The 21,778-nt window shown below is 35.7% G+C and overlaps 1 protein-coding gene across 3 annotated transcripts in view; it reads right to left on the bottom strand.

Annotated features, from left to right (window-relative positions):
* KCNIP4 (potassium voltage-gated channel interacting protein 4) overlaps positions 1-21,778 on the bottom strand; it is a 387,819-nt gene that overhangs the window by 337,223 nt on the left and 28,818 nt on the right. The window contains exon 1 of one of the 3 annotated variants that reach the window (XM_066548549.1): positions 7,954-8,082. The exons of the other annotated variants lie outside the window; for them this stretch is intronic. Within the exon in view, the coding sequence (XP_066404646.1) occupies positions 7,954-8,014 (61 nt within the window). The 5' untranslated portion in view covers positions 8,015-8,082. Of the gene's footprint in view, positions 1-7,953; positions 8,083-21,778 lie in introns of those variants that run through there. 3 annotated transcript variants of the gene reach the window in all.

Below are 21,778 nucleotides of genomic sequence, written 5' to 3'. Positions count from 1 at the left end.
TCCTTTTATTTTGATCTTTTGCAAAAAATTATCCAGTCATAATGATTCAGCATGATTAAAAAAAAAAAAAAAACAAAACAAAACCAAACCAAAAAAACCCTGGTTTTGCATACTTCTTTTAAGAAGTTGCTTCTGTCAGCTACCTTGATCTGCAATAGAAGTGCTCCTTCCAGCCTCAGGATTTTTCAGGGATGACACTTGCAAATGCAGTTGTGTTATGCTGCACTAATATCCAGTAAATTCGGTAAACAAAATGCCGATCTCACCAACCACCACAACAAATTCAGTTCTTTATGAGCCATACCATTTATAAAAAGGCATTCAGAGCTCTCATTTAACCTGGAACACTATCAGTATTTTAAGTCATTTAAATTGCTGGAATAATGCCCAGATGGAAAGTGGCAAGATATTTAAAGATTTATTCAATTTTCTAAGTATGCCATGAATATAAAAGTCCTTCCACTTAATCTAATATGCTTCTTTGGCCTATTAGTTTTGGATTGATAAAAAGTTTTTAAATAAAAAATCAGCAGTTGGCAGAAAGGGTAAAAATCAAAGATACTGTAAGTACAGAGACTTAATAGGAATATATATTGGTTTCTTACAGGATATATTTAAGTTTCCAAAAGTAGTGAACCTCTATCATTTATTCTATTCCAAACCTTGCTAGATTGCTAGAACTTGATTTTTAGTTAACAGATTTTCAATAAATTAGCAACACTTCTCTTTTTTTTTCTTTTAAAAAATGGGACACTGACCTATGTGTAAAAATGAAGGACAATATGGGGAAACAAAATTAGACATCAGATTCTCCAATTGAGAGGTCAGAACTTCATGGCTTGCTCTCATCTTCAGAGAATATAATTTCTATATTGTAGTGCAATGAATAGTTTTCAAATATCTGCATAATATTGAACCAGTAACTCCAATTTTGCTAGAGAAACAAGAAAAATTAGAGAAAATTATATTTCTGGTATAACTAGGCAATTTAAAAGTAGTTAATCAGCTATTCCTTACATTCTTCAGCCCAATAGAAGATTGTGTTTTAATAGTTTAAACTGACTGAACAATAATTTGATCATTGGTAAGGAGGATTAATGATCTCAAAAAAAAAATTAAATTTCACTATGCAGAGTCCAGAATGACATTCCTGAAAAGGTTCCAGCCAGCCTGATGGTTCCTCACACTTTTTATATGAAAAGAAAACACACATTTGCGATGATTAATCAAAAACTAATCAGTTTATAAAATGGGTCTGTTCATAGCTCTTAATTAGAGCTAATTTAAAATTCTGCATTCTTAGGACACTTATGCAAACAGCTTCATGCTAATACTGGTCAGTAGGAAGAGAAAGAGACACAAAGAGCAAAAAAATCTCATGAGTTCAAGGTACTGCTCTGCAAATGCAGTTTTAGGCAGCAACCTGACATGAGTTAAGGCTTCATCTTCCAGCATCACATCCCTCCTGATAATGGCAACGCTGGAATTAGAAAGGTGGCAATTGCAGGAGACCATAAAAATTCATTTTGATGTGAAGGAAACAAACCTCTGAGAGAAAAGGAGAGACAGGCCTTGTTGTGCAATGTTTATATATCCAGGGAAGCATAAAGCAGAAACTCCATGAAGTGATACACCCACATCTTTCTGAGCCTTATTTCTCAGGGGTTAATTGTGGAGCATGTTTTGCCCTTTGAACGTCAAACCCTGAGGAAATCTGATTTCCATGGAATATCATTCTCCTTACATAACAGGCACATTCACGCTAAGGAGAACTGACTTCATAATCTGCACCTTGCAAATTGCTATCTTTGTATCAAGCATCTTTAAAAATTTAGTTATGGATAATATTTACTTTTATAGGGACCTTTTACAGGGACTAATAACTGTTTAAAGGGCTCTAAAGATGCATGTATGAATTCTCCCCAGATTGTAAACTAGTGGCTATTGCAAGAGTTTGGACACTTTATTTGAAAGTTTGGAAAGGTTTAAAAACCCTTTAAGTATGGAGTAAAGCTGCAAGATTTTTCATGACTGTGGCCTCTAACTAATAATTTTAAAACTTTAAGAAGAATCAAAAGCTTTATAAGACGCATGTCTATGGGGTGTTTCTTACAAGAAATAAAGGAGAAAGACTATTACACTGTCTCAATCCAAAAATGATGTGACATAATTTTATACATACAAAAGTGTGTGTCAGAGCCTCACATTTTCATTAGCTGCATGCAGTGCTCAGTTTAACAAGTCTCTACACAACTACACAGTAAAAGCCCTTTCCAAAACATTAATCTGGAATGATTCTAAATTGTGAGAATCGATGTTTTTCCAATTCCCATTTTAATGCTCTGAAAGACAGCAAGAATCCCTAAGTAGTACACCTTCCTGTTAATTTGTGACATTAACTATTACTGCTGCTCTGAAGAGAGTATTGGAAATCTTACTGAGATTAGATCCCTCCATGCTACAAATTTAAAAGAAAATTACGTTCACCAGGGAGAGCCTCTAATTTTATTGTCATGATTTGCCTTTCAGAGTTAGCATTTGGCAAGGAGGGAAAAAACTACAAGGTGCCCCTTTTTGCCAGGTAACTTAATACAAACTCGTTTGTCTGAGATTATAATGGGTGAACAGGCTTTAGTGTAAAGAAAAAAAAAATTAAAAATAGATTATTACCCCTCATCTTTTTTTCCTTTTCTTAGCATTTTCAAAACAGTTTCTTCATACTCAGTAAATATATACATCTCCATCTTTATTCTAAGTGACGAATTATCTAGCTAAGTATAGAATCCTATATTGATTTCAAGGAAAAAATTGAAATAAATAAAGAATGTTCACTTAACAAAACTTTTACATTTAAATAGATTATATTCACATTTTCCATCCAGTTAATTGAGTTTAAAAATATACATATATTTACGTATATTTATATACAATGTATTTTATATTTGTTCAGAGGGTAAAACTTTCATAACACAAAATGGATCATTTGCATGGAGAGCCAGAAGGTATAAGACAACATGAAACCTTGACTTACTAGAGACAAATAAGAAAACAGTGCTAATTCAGCCTTCATTGTCATTAAAGAAATATGCAAAGCAATATTGAGCAATATCTATTAATTGTGAAAAAAATATCATTCGAAGAAACAAAATTAATAAGCTTTTTGCCCTTTAAATTTTCCTGGGTAGCAAATTTACTTCAGAATAACATGTACATCAAGAGCTGCAGCATCAAATTCTAAAACATTTCAATAAATATTTCAAATAGATGAAATGGGCTAAACATTGCTTGTTTCGAATTCTCAAGCAAACTTCTTTTTGTAGTTTTCACAAAATAAAGATTTCTGTATTGCCTAAAACTATTAAAGATTCCATTTTTAAATGGATTTCTATGTTTGTGTTCACAGCATAAAATCTCAGATATGTTAATCTCTTCAGTTATTAATACATCCAGTAATAGACTGCAAAGCCTCCTATTTCAACATTCAAGAAATATTGCAAAGGGTTATGATCTAATTATTTACATGCTCAGCACCTAGAATGGAAAGAAGTTCAGCAAGGGACACAGTCCTCAGTCTCTCCACAATTTCTCTCTCAATCCCTTCCTCAATCCCTACTTCTTTTTCTTCCCTCTTCCTCCCCCACCTCTTCTTTTTCTCTTAGAGGTTTTCAGACTCAAAATTGCAAAGCCATGTGAACAGGAGTTCTATAGGCACATAGGAAAAATGTTTCCTAGCACCCATAAAAAGGTAAATCTGTGATTTCAACAGAAACCAAACAATGCTCAAAGCATCTATGAGAAAGCTGAGAGGGAAAAAAACCCACAAAAACGACAGGATGTAGTTTGAAATTACAGAAAATGAAAATTGACATGTCTGACATGCCATAAAAATTCAATTACTGGACAAGTTAAGATCTGAACTGCATATCAGCCATGGTTTAGGAGAGGTTTAACTGTTAGTTAAGAGCAGCTGCTGGGACAAGGGAATGAAGTCAGGAGTATATGGTATTCCTGACACTGAAGATTTATTATTTATTGTTTATTTCTGACACTTTTATCTACACCATTTATTTCATATTTTTCCTGTAAGGAAGGTTAATTATGACCAGGAAGATTTAAGGAACTATCAGTCCATGCACAAGCAAACAAAAAAGATATTTTTGCTACAGTAATCAAGTTAGGAAAAATAATCTTGTTTCATGAGTCATGATGCTTTCTAATTAAGGCAGTTGAGGGCTTTGATAGTGGAATGCAAATCCTGTATGTAATCCTGATGTCATCACTTTCTACCTTACATGCTGTCTTTGCTTCATCACTTCACTGCTCAAAAGAAAAGCCCGCAGCAGGTAATGCTGAGGGACATTGGAAAAATATTTTAGTCCAAAGAACCCCTATCCTACATGAATAAATATTTTTGTTAATTTTTAACAACTAGGGAAAAAGGTTTTCATGGTCTTTGAGAGACCCTGAGATGTGACTAGATTCCAAAGCAATGGTCAACTTATTTGCATAAGACAGACAAAGGCAAATGGGCCACAGAAAACTACTTCCCTATTCACATGAAGTCCATATTTAAAAATCTGGTACTGACAATCTTCAGCAGGAATTTTTGAGCTATTTAAGGTCTGAGACAGTATGAAGTATCCTAGGCAGAGAAGAATTTTAACTAGCTCTGAAATAACTTGGGCTATTTTTTCCATATATACTTTGTCATATGTACTGTTTGATAGGGAAAAACACACACAGTGATTGACAGCTTGGGATTATTCCTAAAGCACTCATACCTCAACTCATAAATATGTGATATGAGAAAACACAAACAATGTAAAAAACATAAATAAACAGTTGATCATGTATAATATTTTTATCAGTATGAAATACAGAGTCAGCAGTACAATGCCTCCAAATTTATCTTCATGACAGACAACTTGCTGTCCTCTTGGTGTCTCTCATTTGCATTTTACAAAATCTGCAGCAGATGCATATTCATGGCATAGAATGATCGTGAAAGACTCATTACTGCCCTAGGTTAGCTGAGGAGGCTGCCAATTTAGTAAAAGGACACTTCAGGGCTGCCCATTTTTGAAATTGAGTGTTTCAAATCGAAAGTTTTTCAACATGTCCTTTAAACTTGGGCTCAGTTTATTGCAGCATCAAGCACTCACTGATGCACTCCTGGCACTGCCATAGTCTCTTCCTCTGGCCTCAGTTACAAGATACCTGCTCTCTGAAACTACTCTCTGATGGAATTAGTCAAATTACCAAGCCTTGAGCATTGATTAAAATACTGGGTTTAGCATGAAAACGTCTCCCATTGACAACCATGTTATTCCATTTATTTTTCTTTGAAATACAAGAAAGTGCTTTTTTTCTAAATTCTCATAATCATCCTTTTGAGGATGCACTCATGCATTGAATCCATGCTGTTTAAATTCTACATCAAAAAGGGTTGAGGATAATTATCTTTCTGGTACTTATTTTTCTTATTCCCAGTTTTTGAAACAGGAAGAGCAGGAAGACATCCCCATCTTCTAAAATTTTATCATAAGAGTGAAGATTTTCCATTCTGAAAATAGAGTTAAATCATCCCAACATTGCAGTAAATCAAATATTTATTTTCCTGCTCCAAATTCATAAATGGAAATTGTTTCTGAAAGAATAATTAATTCTATGAAGCTAAAACATGTTGACAAACTCATCTGCAGGATTATACAAACTAAAATGTGAAAAATGAATTGTAGAGGATAAATGGATCTCTTTTAAAAGAAAGATCAAATATCCATTACCAACCAGCACTTCCACCTGCAAACTGTTACAAGGGCAATGAGTTACCAAATAATCTGATACTTAGAGCTATCATGATTTTTTTAGAAATATGAACAAAAAGTTTCAGTTATTTTTAAATACTAAACTGCAAGTCTCAACTGCCTGATGACTATTTTTATACCACTTCACCAGTGTAATTTAGATTAAGATAACCAGTGGGGAATCTGATTAGTGTAAAAGAACATTTAAGTGGGAATGAGCCACCACAATGTGATTTGCAAGCCCACTCTCATTCTTCCCACAGAAAACAGTAGGCATTGAGCAAGCAGCTCTGTGGCCACATGCTCTCAGCTCCTACAGCACTGTCATGAGTACTGGGAATGCCCTATCATTGCAGCCCAACAAAACCTATCAGGCCAGTGAGGTCACCTTGGACAACAGCACAGTACTGAAGAAAGTACCTCAGAATGTCTGTGTTCTTGATCCTGATGAATATTCAAATCTTCTTGTAAAGGTATCCCTATGGGAATATGCTTTCTATCATTTGGTACTACTAATAAAGCAAAATTAACGGCTTAGAGTTAACTATATGTCAGATTATGATTCTGTCTCTGCCAGAGTAAAACTGAGCCTGATTTTACAGTAATTCATCTGTCTGCTAATTCATTTTACCAAAATAGAATAAATCCTTATTACTCTCATCATCTATTGACTGTTTTAAGACTCTTTCTGGAGGTGTAAATTATTAGCCAGTTTGAAGGTAGTGAAGAATCGGACCTATAAACTTCAATGCAATTTACTTTAGATTCACTCATCATTTCTAGAAAGGTGATTGCTTCAAGCTACAGAGACTGATGATAAATAATCCAGTGGAAAAAATTCTAAAAATTCACATGAACAGAAGGATGTGTGTTCTGAAAGAGTTACAGAAAACCTATTTTTGCCTCATTAGCACCAGGAACAATACAAGAAAAAAAAAAGTGCAGCAAATTGTAGATACAACCTGCTACTATAATAGGAAATCAAACATGTATTTAGCAAACCATAATATGCATGTGATTAAAGCAGCCATTTGTTGAAAAAATTAACTTAAACTTTTAAAAATGAGTGAGTATATGAAGCACTTATTTATTTGGACAATGCAGAGATCAGTGCAGTTTAAAACCAAAGGTAGGTTGTGTTTAACCAGAACATTGTTTCTAAAAGCTGGAACTAAGCTACTAGAGCATAGCCTTTAAAATAAATGTGTAAATAAAGTAACATATCACACACTCAGGTTACGGTGCCTTAGCTCTTCATGACAAAGCAGTGTCATGCATTTCTTTTCATTCTGTTTGACACAAATTGGATATACTGAGGACCTGGTTTGAGGTTTGTTTGTTTGTTTGTTTGTTTCTGTCATAAACTGTGTACGAGGGAATGAAAAATGCTGCCAAAATGCAAAAGAATTGTTTTGGGCAGTGTTTTTTCTCCTGTTTTTACATAACATTGCAAAGTACAAATACAATGGTAAAAAGAGGAATCTGGTGAATAAAATTCTTAGCTGTTGCTATGTTCCTGAAGGAAATGATGTGAAGCAGATTAACCATCATTTCAAGACAGTTGCTGTTTAATTTATTATTCATAAAAGAGTTCAACTTTCAATGGTGAGATATTTCACAGCCAACTTCTAATTTTAAAAAGAAGCATTTCTTTTAGTATTTATTATAAATACAGTACATAACATCATCATGTATAAATGTGACAGAATGTTACCTTTCTTCATTTCCTCAAAGACAAAGGGATTGATCATGGAATTTCCAAGCAAATATACTCTGACAATGAAAGGAGGTTTTACTCATCAAAACAGAATTTGGGGTTGGGCTCTGATAAATTAATACATCTAATTGCTGGGATTTTACATTCACTCATTTATCTTCTGACTGAAGGATTTTTTTTCTGCAGACCATGTATTTTTATGTGCTGCAAAATGAATACTCCTGCAGTACAATTATTTTTATCACATTATGATAAAGCACCTCAATCAAAGCTGTACCATTTTTAATCTCCTTGCACAATAGACTCAAGACAGCAGAGACTTTTTGTACCTGTAACTTGACTGATGTTAAATTCAGTAATACCACTGTATCAAAAATTCAGAATTCTTGGAAGGACAACAATTTCTCCTACAATTTTCAATAGAAAAGGTACCTTTAGAGCTCAAACTTTTCCAGGCAAAAATTCGCTTTATCAAGCAGCAATTCCTAAGCATTTTCTTACAGCTTGCAGGCTTCTGAGGATACTGTTGCAAATCTTCATTCTCTTCATGTGTTTTCTTCTCAGGGGCTAGCACTTCCATCCTAAACAAAAACTTAACCTTCAGTTTTCCTGCAGGATATATAAAGAACTTAAATCCAAAGACTATGGGTAAGGGAGATGGGGGAGGAGAAAAGAGGAGATGGACTGGAGATAAAGGGAAAATATTTAAAATTTCTTTAACCATTCTCAGTTCATACATTCCTAGTATTAATTAAGTGGAATTAGTGTATTAATATTCCTTTGGTTTTAATTAGTCATGTGGAAATTAATGTATTTGTAAAATATACAGATAGGGTAAAATCAGATTTTATCTAAATTTTTTTTAACTCTGATTTTAACTTAAATGGTAAGAAATATGTAATATCTCTAGATGGCAAATAAATATTTACCTCTTACCTTAGTCAGTTGTTTAGGTAAAGGAAATAATGTAATCCTCTATGCATGAACCTATTATCCTTCCTATCTGAGCTTGCCTGACATCAGTGTCATAGAGGAGAGCTGCATTCCTCTAGCTGTTACTGAAAGACAGCTGCTCTACCCAGAAAAGATGAATAGTTGGGATTCTGTGCTGCCTTAATGCCACTGTCACTCAAATGCAGCAAAGCAGCTGAGCCACTTAAAGCCAGTTGTACGCTTGGGGACCATTTCTCTATGCTACCTTCTCATTCACAGAGGCAGAGCCATCAATTCCCACTTGGCATTATTTTCCTTTGCAGACTGACACTTTGAAGAAGCCAGAGGCCGTTAGCAACACCCAACACTGACTAGGACCTAACAACTCTGCTCAGGGGCTGCAAACCGAAGGAAAGGAACCTACCCAGCGTTCCAGGACTTGGGTGCCACTCCAAGGTCAGGCAGGAGCCCCCAGCAGATCCCTGTTTGCTCCTCAGCCGGCTCCAGCCGCAGGTGCCGAGGAGATGAGCGCTGCTGAGGACAGAGCCACCCTGCCAGCCGCAGCAGCCCTGTGCCAAGCAGCCATGGACTGCACCAGGGGAGCCCTCTGATTGCACACAGAGCTGTGCCCAGCCTGTGGCAGGACACCAAAGTGGCCCCTTTTTCACTCCCCTCTTTTTCCCCTCACACTGTGCTCTCACACACAGTCTGCATTTAAAAATGTCAGACATGATTTTTAAAGGCAATAGGTAGGAAAGAGCCAAAAGAAAAAAAAATTGGCACTGTACACACCAGAGTTTGTAAAACAAAGCTGACTTTTCAATTGTAAACCTACTGTTTCCTAAAGAAAGCAAGCATAATGGAGCACAGCAGCTCACTGCCTTCACTTCCATCAGGAGTTCCTACTGATTATGCAAAACAATCAAAGGATGCAAAGGAACAAGTATCCACTTTCTGCAATTTATCCTTTACAAGATACTGGAACTCAAAGTTTTTTTAATCAGTCAGCTTCCCTTTGAACTGAATTAATCTGCATGCCAATTACACGGATTTGCAACTTTTATGTTCGTGAAGGTTCCTGTGGACATTTGAACTCTGGCTTAAGCATGTTGCCTTGTGCAAAATGTTAAACACAAAATCCCATACCTATCTATAACAACTGGAGACATCTCAGGTCTATCCACACAGGCAAGGACAATAATTCCACCTCTGGAAACAGCCTATCAATCAGCTGTAAGAAAAAAGCTGTCAGTAAATTCTGTCCATGACAACAGAGAAGCATTTGCCTTAACAACAGATTTTTAGGCTGCCAAAGTAAAGGGAGGCACTTCCACTCAAATTCACATCTAGGGTCATATTTCAGACCCACTGCTATTTAGAACTGAACAATGCTTGAATTTGCACTGTTGGAACAACACTTGCTGGTATCCGGTCCTTTGAGTCCTTAGCATGACACAGCACTCCAGACATGGCTGTATTCCCATCACAAACCACTACCAAAGTAAGCTGAATTTCAATATGATAACAGAGTTTCTGAAACTTCAGCAGAAAAAACTTCTTCTAGTTTAAGCATATTTCACAGATTTTATCTTGTATCTTTCAAAAGTGGCATTCTGCAAATAAATATTAATGTTAAATTTGTGTTTACTGTGCTAAGAAATACATTTTCACCATACAATATTCAGTCTGGATTTCCAGATGATTACTGGAACAGAATATTAATTTGTGAGAACTAAACATGAGCGTTGGTTATTACACAGAAATAAGAGTTCTTTTAAAAAGAGAATGCTCTCAACTATTCCTACATCCCATTTCTGAACGAAATTAATGTACTCTAGAAACTAGAGTTCATCCCTTTGAACACTGGAGGTTTTTTTCTGATCAGTCTGTGCAAGGCATCTGCAGAAAGTCACCCATCTTCTCTGGTGTAATACATCTATATTGCTCCTGTCCAGCGCAAGGAGAAAACCAATCCTGTGCCCATGAGCACTGGAATGTAGCACCATGTAGTACAGCTCCAAACAGCTAAAACTTCAAACTGTTGTTAACATAATTAAGCTTCAAGTTTTCTGGATATAAACCTTCAGAGAAACTGCCTGCTCATGTAACAGCCAGCTATAAAATCCTTGATGTCCCAGCTCAAAGGCCAGCTCTCACAACACACTGCCACACTTCCCACAGGGCCCCATCTCAGAGATTCAGTAATCCACAGGGAATGTGAATGGGGAACCAGACACAGGGGAAGAGACAAGCCTCTGGGAGAATGATTCCCATGATGGGATAATAAACAGGAATGGGTACTGCCTTTCCAAAGACACGGAGCAACTGTTCACATGCAATGGGAGAGCGTTATTGGACATGCTCCCACATCAGTATTTGAATAAAATCTTCAGGAGGTACAAGAACACAGAGGAGTTTTTCCAGAGAAGGGATGTATTCATGGGAAATTCAATAACATTATTCAAGAGGGAATGGAGAGGAAGAGTCCTTGCTGAAATCTTCAGGGTTTGCTTCTATGCACCTGAAAAACATGCCTTACTTGCCACAGATATGAAGATATGATATTCACTTGAGATAAATCTCTAGAAGGACATACTTTTTCTGAAACTGGTTCAGAAGATGTCAAGACATTCAGATTGCACTGTATTTGTTTCCTTACTTCAAACCCTAATCAAGTCCACAGCAATTTTCTTCTATAATAGAAGTATACATGAATCAGAAGTTCTGTGTGGTACTAATCATCATGCTGTAATTTTGCAGTGAGTTTAAAATAAGCCTAAACTGTAGAACATTAAATTTCAAGGTACCACTAATTTTTTTCAAACAAGTGATGCTGTACTTCATATAGTCATAATAATGATTTAGAAAAGGAATTAGCATCATGCTTCTGAAGCTGTGCATTTGATTTACCTCCTTCTTGTCTTCAGATTGTGTGCTCTGTGTTTTGAGGAAAGGAAATGGATTGACAGTGAATTCCACATTTCCAAACCCAAGGACTGTTAAAAAATATATTACACACAATGTTAGAGAAAAACTGGTCATATTGTAAGTTAACATGAGAAAAGCATGTGTGAAAAATATATCAATCTAGGCTGCATGGGATCCTTCCTTTCCCAAAATACAGTCAATAATTTCATAATTTAGGTGAAATGAAAAAGGAATTTAAAGAGCACTCAGAGAACCTGAGTAACTTCAGGATCTGGGAATGGGGAGATCATTCAACTGGGAGTTAGTAGTGAAACAGGTCAGAAGGAAAATAAACAGACCTAGTCACTAGTGGGAGTACCAGCAACAAGACAAATGTGGAGCAATAAAAACACCTGAAATACTTTTGGTCTGAGCCCTTACATGTTACTGCAGCAGTAACCAAGACCCTGAACTCTTCCTGGGCACATGCCAGTTAGGAAATGCAAACTGTTTACTGCAGCTGAAACAGAGCACAGAGACAGGGACTGCCTAAACAAAGCAGGTTTTCATTATTTCATGTTATTGGATTTTATCTGTAATCAATTACACCCGAAAGTAAAGCTGGGGTTTTTGTATATTTATTTTATTTCCTATTGATGGTTAAATAACTATTTTTATGAGTGATCTAAATCATTCAAGCTAAAAACTCCAGAGAGTCACAAGCTGATGAATCATATAAGGTCTGTGTGATGCCACATAGTTACAGATATTTTGAGCAATACTTACTTGAACTACAAGGAAATGTCTCCTATCTGGGATTAAGTGGATATGGGTGTAGGAAGGTTGTCTTAATATTGCTTGATCAGATTTGATCCTTGGCAAAATGAAACTGAACTTTATATGGATTCATGGAAAACTGTATAATTCTTCCCTCTATAATGAAATAGCAGTTTGAAAAAGCAGAGGTACCATTAAAGAGTGAGAAATACCTCAGGAATATTCCAGATGAAACAGACAAAACTGGCAGCTATATGGAATTTGGGAGGAATCTTTACAGAACTGTCCAGTTGCATTAGCTGACTACTCTAGCACAAGTATTTCAAGAACTTTCACTGATGACTGGAAAGAAATTGTTTAACTTCAACAAAGCTAGATTAAACCAGCGATGTCTGCTGAAAACTTTGGGCCACTAGAGATTGCAGCTATAAGTTGTGAAATGAATACTGAAAAATAGGGCAAGCTTACAGAATCCAGTTCTGCATGAATGTGTGGGTGACTGCTGACACATTAAGGAATATTACAAGAGATGCTTCAGAGAAAAAGCAGGGTTTGCTTTGATTTTGTTTTTCTCAGCAGAGGCAAGTTTCAATAGTATTTTATGATACCTGATTTTGGTAGATAAAGGAAAGGATTTGTGAGTGGAAAGGAAAATTTCATTCTCTTTCTGCAGAATGAAAAATCGAACAGAAAAAGATATCAGCAAAAATATATCAGTTATTTATTTACCCCCACTGTATATTGCTCTCTAAGGTTTTGCTGTTGCATTAACTTGAACTTTGTTTACCTATTTTTATCCTTTTCATCATTTGTTTGTCTATTTATAGGGGAAAAAAGGCAGCTGGATTAAATACCAGGTAACAAAAGCTTCCTGTATGCTTCAGTATTGACTAAAATTTGGGGCTCTACTTTTGCCAAAAGAAAACAGGTAAATTTTAATTTGTCTAGAATATAGGGAAAAGCTGAGTAGTGCTAGTCTCTCTGGAAACTCTGTGGGAAGCACTTGAAAATACTACACAGGTATAGGGGAAACCACTCTGGTTTTTTTCTCATCTCATAAAGGTCATCATCTTTCATATATAAAATGTCTATAGGTCTTGCCTGTTCATGGACAGTGAACCTCTATTGTAAATGAGGAGAAAAGAAAGAAATTGGAATATTGGGGCAGACTGCTCCAGAATTCTTTTGGCTTTTTTAACTCTGAACATTTTTCTGGGACAACATATGTTAATAATTGATTTCAGTTTGCATTCAGGACTTCTGGCTTAATAGGAAAACATCTGTGATCACACATGTTATCTCGCAGTGCTGTGTGGGTCACAGAACACCTGGTGATACCTGCAACAACCAAGAGCAATGAGCAACACAACCAAGAGTGGGAATTTCATTGAAGGGAATTTCAGAGAGCTCCTTCGCTGTGCCAGAGGAATTTCTTGGTTTTATAGGTATATAGGGTTGAGCTCTCATTGGATGATTCAGTAGCCAAACTAAACTGAGAGAAAAGGTTTTCCTCCTGTCCGATTATGGCACTATGAGACATGACAGTGACTGTGATATGAGTAGAAAGATTTTAATGTTAATCCATTGTTAATGCTAATTAAAACATTCCTGCTTGCTATTACCAGTTCTCCAGAGTACATATGTCTACTCCCCTTGGTTAAAGTGGCAGGGAGTTTTAGATTTTCAGTGTTAAGAAATATTTCTCAGCAAAGAGAAACATAATCTATTTACTGGTGAAAAAATTAGAGTTTTATAGCTGCCAAGAAGCTTTCTTGTCAATATGTCAAAGACCAAATTCTTACAAGACTTGTTACAGGTACAGAGTAACATTTCATTTTCCAAAATTACAGGACAAAATTGGATTAATGAGAGGGGATAAAAAGGATATGCAAGCCCTAAGAAGTTTTTTAGTTATTTTTAAAAGCTTTTTCAAGGGTAACATAGCAAATTTGAACAATCACATGCCATTGCTTTTTGCTAGTTTTTTTTTTTTTTTTAATTCAGTAAAATCACATAGCTGAGAAGACTCCCTGGGTTGGGTATTCCAAAGGTGAAAAGGTCCATCCTCTGCCACTGAGAGGGACTGGGGCACAGGGAGGTCAGAGAGACAACTTGAGGAAGGCAAACATGCCAGGACTGATCCATTTTCTTGGTGAGAATGGTCTGTTCTGATAGGGTAGCAATCTACCAGAAAATGCCATCAATGTCATAGCTCATGGAGAATTAATGAGTCTATTGGACTGTTTAAAAAGATTTTTTATCTCAGAGTCACAGGATGAATATACCTAAGACCCATAGATCTCCATACAAATAGATACATTTTTTTTCTACATCTGTATATCATCATGCTTCAACAAGAAAAAATCCTATTTTACAGAAGTCAGAAAACTCAAACAGATGAGAATAAAGCTTTATGAGACTTATGAAATAATGTTTTCTGTGCCAGAAGTAGTATCATAAGAGTATAACTTTGGGAAGGATGGACAAAAAGTAGAGGAAATGAATACAAGTATATTATTGGATTAACTTCTGTAAACCTACGGAAATGCCAACAAATTCTAAAGAGAAAGTTCCACTAGAATTTTTTGATTGATCTTGGCTTAAATTGTTATTTTTTTACAGGTTTTAAAAGTAACCATATTAATCAGTAGCAGTATTAATCCTATTTTATGCTTTATGGTAATGATAAAATTGTAAACACAGTTCCATAATATATATGACATATGCTTTGCTTCATAACAGTAAGAGGTGTTCATTTTTAAACTAGTCTCAAGCTTATTATATGGACTAGAAACACTCCCTTCCTGCAACTGCCTTTACTTCATTTATGACTCTACATCTATTGTGCTCAAAAACATTGACATAAAGAGCAGAAGGCTCCCAGTTAACTCATAACTATCAGAAGTCCATTTCAGATGATCACGGCTTTGGAAAATGCTTCATTTTACTTTTGTTCAGGCTCCTAATTAGCCCAATATTTGGCAAAATATCCCTGGAAACAAACTGGAATTTCCTTTCCCTGCACATCTTTATCATTTACATATCATTTATACCTAAAGAAACATGAATCAAACTGTCCATCCTTATTTTGTGGCACAGAGTTTCCAAAGAGCAAGAATAAAGAATAAGAATAAATTTGTCCAGGACACATAAACAATCATGCTTTTTTCCACAGATCACCCAGTACAGGACAGAGAAATTATGTTCAATTCTCACATATGCATCAAACTAATTTTTTATAATGCCATAGAATGAAGAACACATGCAGTAAACCTCACAGAGATTATGACTTATTTATGAACATCTAAGCAGTTTTGGAAGCAGTGAAAAACACTTATTATTAGCACAGCACTGGTAACAGAAAGGGCTCATTACCATCAACTCCTATCCCAAAAAAAGCTGCTTATCAGAGACTGACCTGCAGATGGGGCAGCACTAACAAATGAAGCTAATTGAACAACTGCAAAACATTTCCATGACCCCTTTTTCTTACCTCCTTGTTTATATAAACAATTTATTAGTAGAATCTGAAATTATTATTTCTACAGTATGCTTTCCTTAATCTGAGGTATTTTCAGATGTAAACAGCTTAGAATAAGAAAATGTTATAATAAATCATCTACAAAATTAGATCCTGACTGCTACAAAGCAACCATCATTGCTGTCTTTTATTCACTGAAGAATGGGAACAAAATCTGAATTCTTTCAGATGCTATAATGCCTTGTTGATAGGCACAGTCCTGTAAATGGTTAAAGAAGAGAGAGGAAAAGGGGTGCAGCTGAGCACCCCTTTTGGGGTGGCTGAAATGGACTAGCTGAAACGAGAAGTTTCTAAAAATTTATTTGACCATGAGAAGTATTTATTCATAATATGATCACTGAAGGAGGAGGTCAAGGAAATAGAAGAATGTTTCTGCACAATATGCTTGGGAAGAGAAGCCAAAAAGGTCTGGCATTTCATTTTGGTTTTGAATAAAATCGATTATAAACCAGGAGAAGTTTTATGATTTCATATTTCAGTAGAACGTAACTCATACATTTCCTCCAAAAAGACACAGAAGCCTCATTTACCAGGGATATATACATTGCTTGGAGACAGAATCCATGAATCAGTATGAACATATTTGTCACTTGGATCCCTGATGAAGTATCAGCTAAACTTTTAAATGATCTTCCATATTCAGAGAAAACAATGCAGACTGGACACAAACCTGCATTTTTAGGCTGACACATAATGTTGCATTAAATAAAATCACGTTGAAAATTCTAACCTCATTAACTTCATGCTTGCAACCTTATGCTTAGCAAAATAAAGATAAACATGTCAGAGAAAATGAAATAGAAGGTAAAAGAAAAGGTATTTCCAGATACAATTGAAAGCTGTGTTTATTCAGATATACATGCAATGACAACAAAGTTATGAAGAAGATGAAATAAAAGTACTGGAAATTTCTGAATTCTAATACAGGCTTTTATATATTCTTATAACATTTGATTCTTATTAAACTGTTTGCAAATAATTTATATTTTCCTATATACAAAAAGCCTCTAAGATTGAACAGAGGTTGAGAGAATATAAATTCAGAATATAATCAACTGCACTATATTTAACTCACATCATTAACACTTAATTTTGGATATGCTGAGCATTTCCAGCTCTTGGATGTGGATAGGAGAGTCATGTAGTGTCCAGCTATTTCCAAGATCAGACTCAGGTGATTATCAAACACCTGAGTCTGTTTAGAGATTTAAATTATCATTTTAAACTATTTTATCTTTTTTCCATCTACGATTTCTTCCTCAATGGTCCTGGAGTGAGACCAAAAACAACAGCACATTGAAATTCAATTGTGGTAAGATGAGATGAATTCAGGAAGCAGAAAAAATGCTGGCAAGCAAGGAAGTTATTTATTATTTAAAAATGTAATAGAAGGAGCCTTTTTTATGCAATTTTTTGGGTGACTACATTCTATATACAGTATTTAATCACATTACCATTTAGTAAGTTCAATTACCAAGTGACATGTTTTTGCTGCCTCATGTCAATACTATTATTTTATCTGTTTTATCTGAAATTTATCTGAATTATTTTATCTGTTAACAGACAGCAAGATAAAGCTGTCTCTTCAGAAACATGCAGTAGCTTTCTGTACTTCCAGGGCTGTCCAGCAATGTTTAGCCTTCACTATATCAGACAACTTGAACAGTAGTCAAATGCAGTGGCATGTGCCATGGCCATTGAGAAAAGCATTCCAGTTGTTTCTGAGTATCCACAGGCCAAGCTGATCAATACTTGCAATTTAGGTTCAAGCTGAACCAGCATCAGGTAGGCTGAGTGCCCCCCCACCAACCATTTGTGCCACCCATGGAATTAAAAATGATTACTTTATAAAGATAATGTGTGTGTTGTGAATGTGCCTGACAGCAATGGGAACTTCTAAATGCTTGTTCTAATAGGAGAGAACAATAAGGCAGTTAGTTAGAAAAACTTCTAGATGTAGTGTCTTTTGTGGGTGCAGTTTCTCAGGGAAAATGAACAGAAAACACACAAAATTAGTTACCAAAAAAATAAAACTACATTTAAAGAGATGGTTTTACTCATTAATTAGCACACAGAATATCAGCAACTAAAGAAAGACCCTTTAATAGCCAGGTTCAAGCTATTGATTTTCTACAAGAGCCTAATGATCCTTATGTGCACTAAATGTGTGGATAAAACTGTGCCATAGGAGCTCCTCATCAATTTATTAATCCCCATCTCCAAAACACACATAGGAATATTCTTTTTTTTAAGTACAGAAACACTGCCTTACATACTTATGTAAGTGTACACTTATGCACTTATATAAATGCACTTGTACACTTGCATAAGACTGTATTTTCATACTTCTAGCCACCTAACATTTCCTCCAGGGCACAGGGTAACCAAATTGTTCATCACAGACTATCTACAGTTGCCCTCACTTTTCAGAATTCCCATAACTGGAACACCTGAGACCATTTCCTTCCTCAAAATAATCTTGAAATATTGAATCAGAACTTTTCATTACAGAAAGAACTTTATCAGCATGAGCCTTAATCTAGTGATGTATTTACATAAGATCACATCAGGGAAAAGCTGATTATTGTATAGCTTGGGGGGAAAAACCAGCTTTTTAAAGTGGTTTAGCAGGCCAGCACTATTTAAAATTGAAAGATTGTCACTTGGGAGTATTCAAGGTGTGGTGCTATCTTTGATTATGTACTGTCAACATTTGTTAAGTGCCTGTCCAGGCGGAGCAGTGGCAGTGTATTTACAGTGTTACAGTGAAATCCTCAAACGGAACAGTGATACAGGGTACTCAGAAACTACAGCAAGTCAACAGCATGCTGTATTCTAACACTTCCAGATGACATGAAGCACTCTGCAAACTTCCACCATCACCTGTCAGAAAATCAAAGTTGTCACTTCCTAGTGAACTAGGAAACTCTCAGGAATCTCCATATTGTGTTGTTACTGCAGAGTAGCACTGCAGGAAAGAAATAGAAAAGCTGTAATTTAATAGTCTCACACTTTTTCCATGCAGCAGATCACATATAAATTGGAAGACATATTTGAAAAACAATGAGAAGTCTCATTTTTATCTATATTTGTTAAATAAGAGAAAACTCTGGTATTTCTCATAGTTGATGAACAAGAACTATCATTTCTCATTTTCCTCTTTGGGCAAATACATACATAAAACAAACTCACATTTACAAAAAGTGAGTCTGGAGCTAGTTTATGGAAATAAAGGATGAAAAAACATGAAATTTCATGTATTCCTATACTGCGTATGAAGGCAGCACAGCTGGAGCTGTTCATCTTGGACAAATTACAATAAACATTATACTCAGTAACTGCACATTTTGACAGCTAAGGAGCATACACTTAGTTTTTTATTAACCCAAGGAGCCTGAGAAGGTACCAGGAGTTACACTGTTATCTCTCTTAGACATGGGTATTTTTCTGTGTCTTCTGAATCAAGTGACACAGAGATGTCTGACACAGTACCTCAGCTCCATGCTCTGTTGTCACTAGTGTGATCCATGGCAGGGGGCTTGGAACCAGATGATCTTTAGGATGCCTTCCAACCCAGGCCATTCAGTTGTTCTATGACATCCACCAGCTTTCATCTCTTTCAGCTACGTCTCTGTTCATTCTTACTGTGTCATAGGTAAGATGTTTTTAAACACAAGTGGTAGAGGTCACTCATTAATGAGAACACATCTATGAATGGAGAAGGGACTGGCTCTTGGTCCAACTTGTCAATTATTTTATCAGCAATTTAAAAGATGCTATTAATTGCTGATATGGCCAAATGCAAAGATTGGTGAACAAATAACCAGAAGGATATTTTATTGTTATAGGATGAACTCAGTAATTTTTTTTTTTTTAGTTCAGCAAAATGCAAAACCACACTTCTAGGAGCAAAGAATAAAGAGACTTTATCTTTGCTCAAACACAAAAACCCCTTGACCCCTCAGATGAGCATTCTGGTTTAGAGTGCAAACTTCCAAAGAGATCAGAAAACAGAGGAGTAGCTTCAAAGAATGACTGCAAAGTAAAGGGAGTAAAGGGATTACTATGTCTCTGTGAAGACACTCATCAGTGGCAAAGAAATCTGGATACAGAAAACTTTTGAGGCTGAGGAATATGAAACAATTATGATTGAAAAGTTAAAAACTCAAGCTAGACAAATCTGGAAAATAAGAAAAAATTTTAAAGTAATTAAATATGTTGAGGGATCCCTTTATTGGTTCATTTTGTTAAAAATAATAATCATATTTGAAATACAAATCATGATCCCATTCCTGTGAGAAGACCTCTGCCTGAGGAAGGTCAGCTTAGAAGATTACTGTGATCATCTCTGGATTTAAAAAAAAATGCTCTTTTTTGCAGATTAAAGGAAAGAGCACTATGTTGCTCTCTCCTCATTTCACAGGTTGTTTGCAAGGTAACCTTCATCATCATAAAAAGCTGGAAATATAAGTGTAAAAATAGGAATATAGAACACAACTCTATCTAGCAATTCTATCAGATTTTCTGACAAATTCAAGAGGTTACAACAACGCTTCTAACACCACCTAAATTCCAGCAGGTGAGTTTGAGATTAATCAGTTTCTTTAGTATGAAGTCATTTTTCTGCATTTGCCTACGTTATTCTTCAGCATAGAAGACTGTCAGAGCTCCACACAGATCTGTATGTAATCAGATGATTATAATTTAACACTGTGTTAAATGCCCAAGTGATTAAAACACATGAATAATTGAAGGAATTCCTAATGGATTAATTACAATAATGTTCTTTAGTATATCCCATTTTCATAGCTTTAGGCAATATCAAGTGGTTCAAATTAATAAATCATCTCATAGATCACATGATTTTCTAGGACCTACAGTTCAGCCCTTGAAGCTATTGGTTAGGAAGGAAGCCATAAACAGTGCAAATAATGAGATTTTTGACCTTCCACTGTCATGTAAATTGATGCATGCCTGGCATAGGCCGACTTCACATCTCAACTCAAAGCTTTCAGCTTTGTCATTGTCCCCATCTTGTAATTGGATGTGTTAACTCTAAAAGGGACTAAAATAGAAGAGCAAAAGCAGGGAACAGAGTTAGGAAGAAATGAATATTCCTTTTCAAAAAATATACACATACTGAGTCCCTGTAATAGAAAAAATATTAAATACTTTACAGGAAATGAAGATTCATACTACATGTTGACAATTAATGTATAGAGAACTATAACACAGGTTATTCCCCAGTACCCAGCTTTTCCAATTGTAAAAATCAAGTCAAATAAATGAGAAATAGACATTCATACCACTTATTTGACTTTTTTCTTTCAAGCTTTGCCTCTGATGTGCTGATTTTCTTTCTTTCTTTTTCATTATGACTTCTATTTATATTTCATTCATTTCTGAGTGAGTACCCCAGGTACTCATTTCTGGCAGTACGAAGTACTTGGGGTCCACCAGCTGAAATACTGTGATTCTCACACTTTGGTAAAGCCACTTCTGTCATATACTGTGTAATGGTCAAGCAAAAAAATGCTAATTTATCTTTTTCAATGATGACTGAGTAAATTTTAACTGCAGAGTTGAGCAAGCTATACAGAGTTGGTTAAGCACCATTATTGTCCCATACTAGAGATCAGAAAGCCAGAGATCAAATTAAGTGACTAACTTAGAAATATTGCCAGACTTGGAGGGACAACAGCAAGTGAAGAAAAATGCTAAATATGTGCATTGGTAATAATAAAAAAGCAGGTCCTACAAGGGGTGCCCCATGCTCCTGGCACCATGGTATGCATGTTCAGCTCTGTGAGCACATCTGAATCTCCAGCAGTGATGCCACACACTGACACCAACAGGCCATGGGGATACTGCTGCATTCTGCAGTACAATGCAGGGATGTCTGTCTGTCTGTATGTATCAAACAATAACACAAAAATCATTGCAATATAAAAAAGAAAATGAAATTTAAAGAAACTCCTGATTGTGACTGTAATGAGGGATGGAGATTGAAATGAGTGCAGGTAGAAGACAGAGAAAGAAAGGGGAAAGGGGAAAAAACATTGCTGCATTAGGATCTTCCATACTATACCTTTCTTTTTA

This window comes from Molothrus aeneus, chromosome 4, assembly GCF_037042795.1.
Source record: "Molothrus aeneus isolate 106 chromosome 4, BPBGC_Maene_1.0, whole genome shotgun sequence".
Taxonomy (NCBI): Eukaryota; Metazoa; Chordata; class Aves; order Passeriformes; family Icteridae; genus Molothrus; species Molothrus aeneus.
This window is presented reverse-complemented; position numbering and strand designations above follow the sequence as displayed.